At 29.5% G+C, this 10,447-nt stretch overlaps 1 protein-coding gene across 1 annotated transcript; it reads left to right on the top strand.

Annotated features, from left to right (window-relative positions):
* Positions 1 to 3,364: 3,364 nt before the first annotated feature.
* On the top strand, positions 3,365 to 6,685 carry HELRODRAFT_165857 (hypothetical protein; the record flags this gene model as incomplete). The annotated part of the gene is made up of 5 exons (XM_009032336.1): positions 3,365 to 3,493; positions 3,886 to 4,019; positions 5,259 to 5,376; positions 6,125 to 6,195; positions 6,583 to 6,685. The coding sequence occupies 5 exons, from the start codon at positions 3,365 to 3,367 to the stop codon at positions 6,683 to 6,685; spliced, it is 555 nt and encodes a 184-aa protein (XP_009030584.1).
* Positions 6,686 to 10,447: the final 3,762 nt, after the last annotated feature.

Below are 10,447 nucleotides of genomic sequence, written 5' to 3'. Positions count from 1 at the left end.
ATCGATTGATTGATTGATCGATTGATTGATTGAATGAATGATTGATTGATTGATTGACTGACTGATTGATTGATTGATTGATTGATTGATTGATTGATTGATTGATTGATTGATTGATTGATCGATCGATCGATCGATCGAATGAATGATTGATTGATTGATTGATTGATTGACTGATTGATTGATTGATTGATTGATTGATTGATTGATTGATTGATTGATTGATTGATTGATTGATTGATTGATTGATTGATTGATTGATTGATTGATTGATTGATTGATTGATTGATTGATTGATTGATTGATTGATTGATACTATATAAAAGTGTCCCGTATTTCACGATCTTTGACTACACAAGTTTTATTCATGGATAATGACGCATGATTTGAATTTCTTGTGATCTACATTTTTTTTATCTTGCTATAATGTATTAATTATGTTTTCGTTGTGTTTTCATATATCCAAATTAACGTTAAATATAATTTCACAATTTATATTTTGTAAATATGCTATATTAACCTGTCGTAAAAACACTAACGTTTATTATTTTGTGAAACGTATGTAGAGTTAAAATTTGATCTCTTGTTTACCTCTGCTACTCACAATTAGTTATAAATTATTTCTGCCGTTTGATTTTCTAGTATTGTCGGCTGCTCAATATTAATGATTCCCTATATATGCATATTCTAAATATATATACTATTGGTATTCTTCAGAGGATTGAACTGTGGTTAAACTAAATGTTTTGTTGAACAAACAACCTTTCAACGTTCGTCCAAAAATTTTTACTTAAACAATCTACTTCAGTCTTGTCAGAAAATCATTCCATATTTTAGGCAGAGCAACCTGCTGCAAAATTTAAATTTTAGTTGCAGAAATTACCATCATTTATAACAAAACTAAACGCAATGCCTGTCCCCCATCTATTTTAGTACTCTTACAAAAAAACCACTTTCAGATAGTCTGCGTCCGCACCATGCACGCAACCACGATGCACTATTTTAAATCCGTTCCTTGATCGGTAACAAGTGCTGGAGATTCTCTAACCACTTTGTAATATGATCACGTCTACTTAGACCAATAACCAATCTGGCGGCAGCATTCTGGATTCGTTGAACTTTATTTACCCTTCCACTCCTAAACCAAAATCTTATAACATCGAATCGCAAAAGTCCTATCAAGCCAGACTGTACAATATTCACCACCAGGCTAGTTAAATTATCAGCTGGAAATTTTTTTGTCCAGATGCAATCTTCGTAGCGGTAGAAAGCAAATAAGATTTTGAGTTTCACCACCTATTGAGTTATAGGCTCTCGCTCGCATATAAAAAGCGACGCAATTGTGTTATTAGCCTTTACTCGCACTTCCTTTTTCAAGAATGCGTTTACATTTACATTTTGTAATTTTTGCACTAGCTTTTGAATTGTTTATTTTGCATAAATGTTAAAAACCTTAAGTTTTCTAAAAAAAATTTATGTGTCATTTCTTTAAAATAACGTTGTTATATTTCTATTAATGTATGTATGCAGTTTGTACGTACGGACCATGAAATTTAAAAATAAAAGTGCTCTATCGTATCTCACATTATACGCTATGTTGTAAGCAAGAAAAGCAATGACACCAGGCATCCATTGCAAGCAGACACAGCGGGTGATTGTTTACTTAAAGTGTAATTACGTAATAGCTTTCCGGTCAACTTTCTGATCAGAGGTTTAACTTACTTCGTTCTACCATTCACTGCGTCTGGCGTCAAAGAATAATACAAAATTTGAATATTTGCATTGTGAAAAAGAAATACAAATAATTTTCATAAATGATATATAGTGCATATATTACAAATGCAAACCCAAATGCACCATCTTTGGTGTAGGTTTTCACACAGAAGACGTTAAAGGGTTATAGGTAGAATAATCAGCGCCGTAGACAAGGGCGAATTCCCCAAAAATTTCAAACATAAGTAACAATATACATTACGTGAATATTGATATTTTTTTTTAATTTAAATAGGGTTTAGCCACACTTATTCCATGAAGGGCCTGCGTGTATTTATTTGTTAACAAATAGTGATTAATAAAACATTTTGTTTGTTTTTACACATATTTTAAACTTACACAGCGTGTGACTGCCACAAAATTTTATAAACTTTTCAGTGTTATAACTTTGTTATGGTTGTTAATTTTATATATTATTGTATATTATCATATAGTTTGCAATAAAATGATAAAAATAGTAATACAAATTTTTTAACATGGAAATGGAAATGACATGGAAATGAAAATAATTTTCACGAATGACCTGACTCAGTGTAATACATATATTAACATTTCTTCAATCATTCATCAAATCATTCATTCGCATTTTCTATATATTATCGTATATTATCGTATCGTGGTTTCCATGTGAATGTTGTAAACGTCAATTATGATAAAGCATTAATTGAAGATCCTGGTGTATCGAGTTTTGTCTGAAACTTTTAATTACATCGAAAAGGATATAACTGTCCCGCCATGAAATGAATAAAATATAGTTCATAAATAAGTATATAAATGAATATTTGAATATAAATGTAAAGAGCAAATACAAAAGAATCAATGAATAAATTATTTATATAAACATGTGTGTGTGTGTGTGTGTGGCAGTGTGTGTGTGTGTGTCTGTGTGTATGCGCGAATGTATGAATTTGCGTGTATGTGCGTGTGCGTGCGTGCGTGTGTTTGTGTGTGTGCGTGCGTGCTTGCGTGTGTTTGTGTGCGTGCGTGCAACAAGATTTTATCCTACCCTCAGATACAAAACTTCGGAAGATACAATTAAGATTAAATAACATCGAAATCCCAATAGCTAAGACCATAAAGACAATCATGCTTATTCATCCTACATATATATAAATATATATATGTGTGTGTGTGTGTTTATATATATAGAACCCGTATTATCTATATAAACATTATATATATATATATAATGCATATATGTATATATAAATATATATATATAATATAATCATTAAATTTTGTCGCTATAGTATTATTTATTAACTTAAATTTTAAATTCTCTACTTTTCTAATAATTTATTGGCAATATATTTTATTTTTAACAAAATAATAGAAAAATTTAAATTTAAATTAATAAATAACACTATAGAGTTAGATTTAATGATAATTGTATACGTAATGGCCTAATACTTAATTATATATATATATATATATATATATATATATATATATATATATATATATATATATATATATACGTATTCAGAACACACACGTAGTGTGTTTATGTATGTGTGTTTGTGTTGAAATACGTTATGGTAGAAATTTTTGAAGGTTTGCATTTTTAGTAGTTGAGAAGGAAGTTAATAAAATGTCAGCAAATCCGCTTCAGTCGTTGAAAATAAGAATTCAATCCCAAAAGGATGAACTGGACAAGATTAAGGATGATTTAGAATTGAAATGCAAAGAAGTTGATGATGAAAAAATGAAGCGTTCTTCTGTAAGTATAGTTTATGCCGTGTTGTATATTTCGAATTCCAATACTTATTCAATGGTGTTTTTGGAATTATATAAGTATTTCAGGCAAAATTTCATTTCGTTGAAAATTTCCTCGTCGTTTTAATAGGCATGCGCTTGGGCTCGGTTGTAGGGGTATATGTGGAGAGGGTCTTTCTTAATAATAAACGTATGAATACATACGTTACATATTCATAGCAAAACACAAAATAAACATTTATTTAAATATGCATAATAACTATCCTTAATCCACACCCTAAGTAAACGCTTATCATATTAATAGGTAAGTAGTTAAAAAAATACTTTTTCATCTTGATAAGTTTATATGGTTAATAAATCAACTTTTGACATGTTAAAATTTGTTTAATAATTAAGATTGAATTAGAACTGACAGCCTTGTGTAGAAGATTGAAGCTGATCGAACAGGAATACAACCTCGCCCAATCAAGACTCGAGAGTGCAAAAGAAAAATTGAATTCACTTGTCGAAACTGCGGAACTTAGCGAAAAGTATTTAAATGCCATTTTATAATATTATCTTGCATGTTGTAACAGTTTCTGCGTCTGTCAGATTCTGATTTTTTAAGAATAATAATAGTAATAATAACAAATACACATCACTGCTTTATCGAACTCAAAAATCATTTTGTGGACATTGGTGTGTCCGCATTTTTTCTACGCTTGGCTCCCTTCCAAAATATTTCGGCGAAAATGGTTGGATGATCTTTTTATTAAATATCAAGTTTCTATTAATGTTTTAAAATTGAATATTTTTCATTTGTCGTGAACACAGTCACGAGCCACAACATTGTCCCGTATATGTCCAGGCTCTACTTCTAAAATTTTTTGCTTTATATACAGTATATGGCATATACCACAGTGCCATATAAAATGACAACTAAATTGTGCTTGGAAAGCGAAAATTTTGGATTGGTATTAGCATAGACAAATGATGGAGTCGAGCATTTTGAAATGGATTTTAAAGTATACCAGATGGAAATATCACTTCAAATTATACTGCTAGTGAAACGAATCTATATATGAAAGTTGATGTGATACTTTACTTTGATGAAAACCTTTCTGTACACAATTGTATCTAACATTTTTGTTGTAAAAATTGTATCAGTAACGCGTGTGGTGAAGGTAAAAATTTGCAGAATTTGCGATGGATTGTTTTTTTGACTGGACAGGCGTCAGCAAAGAAAGAATGATATCACACAACGCTGACAAATCAGGAGGGCAGCATTGAAAACTTGAAAATTTTTGTCGCCAGTAGAAAATAGAAGCTTCTTGCAATAAAATTTAGTTTGCAATTTGAATAACTTGAAAAAAACGAAGAATATAGGTTATTCAACAAGGAAATTTAGCATTAAAAAGTCTGTAGCTGCGGTTGAAAAGACAAAAAAAACGTTAGGAACAATTATATCAATATGGTTCAGATAGAATTCTTCACATTTGTAAGGCATCTAAATAATATATATTCACAAATTTTAAAAAACTATTCTCACATTTTGTTTGATTTTAATGTACATACCTTGTTCTCGACGAGCATCAATGTTTTTTCGCTAGAAGGCTGGTTAATTTTTCTATTTGTCTTTTAATGGTTTATTGTTTTAGACTTATTCATTTTTTTAAATGTATTTGTTTATCCGCTCGTTTGATTAATTTGAGACCAACCGTCCACACATAGGTACAGATTTTTATTAGTAAATGAATTTAATAACTTCCGGTTGTTATTTTTAACTACAGCCACAGGAAGATGTACGAAAGTCAGGTGAGCGTCAGCGACGATCGGTCGACGAGTTTAGATCAGCTAGTGAAAGAAAGTAAAGAAAGGGCAAACAATGCAGAAATTAAAATGAATGAAGTTCGTATTTTGAAATAAATCAAACTAAGTTAATTGTTTTTTTTATTATTGCCTATATCTCAATAGAGAATTATATTTAAAATTTATTATTTCATGTTAAATTATTATTATTAGGAATTTGTTTATATAGCGCTACTTAAAAAGTTTTCAAAAGCGCCCTCAAAATAAAGATTAAACTTAAACTGACTAAGTAATGGCTAAAAACAGAATAAAACATTGTCAATCTGAGAGAAAATATAAAATACGTAATAATCATTGATGATAGTTTATCCACCGCACGATGGTATTGACAAGGGCAAATTTGGATATTTGTATTCAAGTCATAATATTCCATGACAAATGATAAAAATGTGTGGCCGTGCATCAATTAATATTAATACCAAACAAATATAAAATATGAATTAGAGGTGAGAAATGATGGATGCGTGTGAGTCCGTGCTAGTGTGTGTGCGTGTTTGTGTTGTGTATGTGCGTGTGTGTGTGAAAAAAAATTGTCAATAGTGCGGCGGACAAAAGATTTTTTCTTAATGATTAAAATTATTTGCATTGAATTTATTCAAACATTTTATTGAACTGATAACTTATCGAAAGTCGGATTCTAGTTCTTTTTTTTCAAAGATTTACATTACGTTCATGAAAATTTCTCGAACTATGCGGCCTTAGAGCGTTGAATCAATAGTGACACTTATAATTTACAATGACAATGTTGCTTTGTTAACCAATTTTTAAAATTGTTTTTTGATTTGAGGCATCAAGAAAATTAAAAATGCTTCTTAACGAACTGGATAGAGCTGAAGAAAGAGCCACTGAAGCTGAAAGGTAAGCTTTATTGGCTAGCACATTACTCATGAATTCGTACTCTTGGATACATTACTTTTAATCAAAGTAATTTTGAATAATTTTCACAATTATAGCTGGTTTTTGATACATTAGATTTATCAAGTTGAATTTTAATTACTTTGATTCATTTTGATAAATTTGTTATCAGTTGCGCATATTGTTTCAATTTTGTGGACGAAAAAATTAATAAATAAATAAATAATATTGACAATGAAATCAATTGTGGACCAGAAATTATTTTTAGAGTGAAAATTGAAAAAAAATTGAATAAAATAAAAAATCACAATAGTCCAGAAATTAGAAATTGACATCTGCCAAGAGTTAGGGCAACATTATTCATAATCCTGATTCTAATGTGCTTTTTAGAGCTAAAGTGGTGACCGCAAGATTTGAAAACGTCTGCAATATGGCAATCGAAAGCCGATATTTGGCAATTGTGAAACCGAATAATTTGATGGAGTTTGTATAGATCCAGCGATGTTTGTATAAATAAATGTTGCAAATTTTATCAACTAACATATTCCGACCAAGAATGTCTCGGACTTGCGTAGATTAAAAAAAATTTTATTGTGCACCACTGATGAATTATTAATGTGACTTGTGCAGTCCAGAAAAGCGTGGGTGGAGGTTGGGGGCAATAATTTTAAAGATAATGAGAATATGCACTGCACAACAAATCAATTTTATATTGATACTATATCTGCTAAAATGTAGCTAAGATATAAAATATCGTAAAAATTGTTTTTCAATCAATATTTTGATTTAACCAGTTTTGACTTATGTTAATGTGAATTTTTATTTGTAAATATCAGAGTGTTGAATTATACCTAATCGTACCTAATTTATCCAACATACATTTTAGTTGAATTATGTTAAATTCATTCCTAAATAGATTTTTTTATAATAACATAGAAAAATGGAAGACCTCGAAAACGAATTAGACAGAATCTCCAGTTTGTTGAAAAGCAAACAAAAAAGTGAAGGAGAGGTTGGGTTGAGGAAAATATTTTTTTCGTTCAAACTTTGAAACTTTATTTTTTGTTATCCATCTATTGAAATGCTGTTTTAAAAGCAATTTTTATAATCTTGATTTTTAAAAAAGAAAAAAAAATTAATTTTACTGGTACCAATTACCCATTTTTAGCGAAAGACGTAGTCATAAAAATGAAATTCATGGTAATATAATAGTACTAAAAGGACATTTAACGTTCCAACGCATTGGTTGCCTCTAAATTCGCCGAAGTTGAACCCATTTGTTTCATATTTTTACGCCAAATTTTCTAAAAATGTTATATATAACTTGATACAAAACGATAGTTGTTTACCTGATACCTGTACGGACTTTTTGGCATACAAAGCAAGGCCGTTGTTGATAGAAATGGAGAAAATGTTTTGAAACTTAGGCCTGTGCAATCTTTATGAATGCAATCTTATCTTTTGAGAAATCGAAGAGACAAAACGTGATGATGTTAGTAGTCATTGGAATACGTGAAGTCTTCCCATACGAGTGGGAGAACAAAGCTGATGTTGAAGAAGATGTTGAAAACACAAAAATTTTATAAGAACTACATTTAAATAACTCAAAAAGTTTTAATTATTATCATCTTTCAAAATCTTGTGGATGAATTGTTAGCGCTGTAACTAGCTCCATTCCTAATTTGGACACGAAATAATACAAGTCTTTACATCACCTCTCGAGTTGACACATTGTTCGTCCCTGAGTTTTTTCAAATGAAGACTCATTTTTTTAACACATGCACGTAGGCTGCAGAACAACTTCTTTCAGCAAAAATTATTTTTGTTCGTGAAACAGTTATTTAACAAAAATAATAAATATTAATATAAGCATTTATATAGCGCCAATTTGCACCTGGAGCCTACGTGCATGTGTTAAAAAAATGAGTCTTCATTTGAAAAAACTCGGACGAACAATTGTCAACTCGAAAGGTAACGTAAGCGTGACGTAAGTTGCAGCTAGCGGCATAGACGTCAAACCTTATCGTTTCTTCAACTTCAGCTCGTTCATAAAAACTTCTATTAAATTTTTGAAAGATGTCTGCGTCTCTTCTAGCAAAAATTGAGAAGGATCAAGAATGCAATCATCCTACAAGACTTGAAAAATTTGAAATAGTCACTTGTGATAAATTTCACTTTGTTTATCACATTAAAACTTTTTATAAATCAATATATGTTATGCAAATGATTTTTTAATTTCATAACCAACTAACCCAAAGTGATTCAGAATTGTATTAATTGCAGTCAAACGAGAGAGAAGAACTTCACCAAACGACAATCACCGAGCTTACCTCAAAAATTAAATTGGTTATATTTCATTTTTTAATAACAAATTTTTTTACTAGTATAAAGTTGTTTCAACTTACTTCAACTTTGAGTCAGCAAGCTCCACATGCACAATCTGACGCAGCAGCTGAAAAGCATATCCTCAAACAGGCATGATGATATTATAGATTGATGTTAGATACGGTAACAAGGCATAATTTTTAAGAAATTAAAGCGGGGTGGAAAAAATAAGCCAGCACCTCCATGTCGAGAGTCGCGACCTTTTTTGGTTGGCACGTTTGCGGTCTGATTGTTGATTTTGTATATTTCTTCCAATAAACAATTTTTACTTTATATTAGGAGTTGACTCCGTCTTTAAAGATTTGGTCTTAATAAGAAAAAAATGGTCTGATTAATCGGTGGTCCTATTAGATGTAGTGTGACGTATCTGTTTAATCGGTTTCTACTGATTTTACCATATTTAAATAATATAAAATTATTGTATTTAATTAAATATTTTTAGTTTGAAAATAAAACTTTTGAGGATGAGCGTAGTTCAATCAAACTACAGAGGGAGATCAACAGACTAGAAGGTTAAACTTATTAATTATTTTTCAGTAAACTTTATTGATGTAAAAAAAATTATTTCTAATTTACAGGAGAGTTGAAGCATTCTTTAGAAGTTAAAGAGACAATTCAAAAAGAAATGGACGCGTATTTTAAAGCGTTTGAAAGTTTATGAAAAGAATTTGCGCTTCATATACATATTTAACTCGGTTACAAAACTATCCAAGTTAAAAATAAAACTTAAACATAAACATAAAGAAATGATGGGCGCGAAAAACATATGCCCATATCTAAATGAAATAAAATGTTATTATAATATCATTATATATGATGACTTTTCAAAAACAGAAATAAACCACACACACACACACTCACTTATATACTTCTAAATAAAATAAAATAAAGATGTACGTTACCCACACATACTATCACCACAAACCACATCCACACACACCCGTATAATACATGCATACATATACTAAAACAATACTGATAATGAATAATCTTAATCAAGCACACCTACCCAGACGTCTATACACACCGTAAATACATATAAATACTTTAAAAAGTATAGTAATAACCAATAAATGTTAATAACTATATATTAACCTAACAATATACATATATTTAGTTCACACATACATCCAAACATATAATGTCCAACAACATTTACTGTTTACCATTTATAACAATCACATTCAAATTTCCAAGGAATGTTAAACCAATGATTGTCCAGATTCTTTTTAAATTCAGCAATGTTTCGAGAGCACACCACATCTTAAGTTACATTTTATTTTTGAACACCAAGGGCATTTGCTTGGATGAATTTGTATTTTTTATATTCGCGAATGATGAAGCTCAAAAAAGTATTCTATTTTTAAATTAATAATACAAATTTCAGACTTTGTATATAATGATCCCGAATAGATAACTTTTAAAATTATATTGAATGATTAATTATTATACTTATTTTTTTCATTAATTGAAATTAGGAAACATTTAAGCGTGTATTTATTTTTAAATTTAATAGTATTCGCTCAAAGATTTGAAATAAACAGTTGAGAAATTTCAAATTTAAAAATAATATAACCAAGATGTGAATATTTACGCCGCTTTATCGTGTAATTTAATAAAAAGATTAAAGGAAGGTACAACCATGGATATAATCTTATATATATATATATATATATAATCTTATATATATATATATAATCTAATATCTATATATATATACAATTATTTATAAAGATCACTGCGTTTTCGGCATTATTCAACTTGTAGTTGAGTTTCTCAATTTTTCTAACGAGACTTATCATCTTGATGAAGTTTATTAAGGTTAAATAAAAAACTTTTAATATTTGACATTTTTGACAAAACATTATTA

The sequence above is a fragment of the Helobdella robusta genome, assembly GCF_000326865.2.
Source record: "Helobdella robusta unplaced genomic scaffold HELROscaffold_8, whole genome shotgun sequence".
Lineage (NCBI taxonomy): Eukaryota > Metazoa > Annelida > Clitellata > Rhynchobdellida > Glossiphoniidae > Helobdella > Helobdella robusta.
This window is presented reverse-complemented; position numbering and strand designations above follow the sequence as displayed.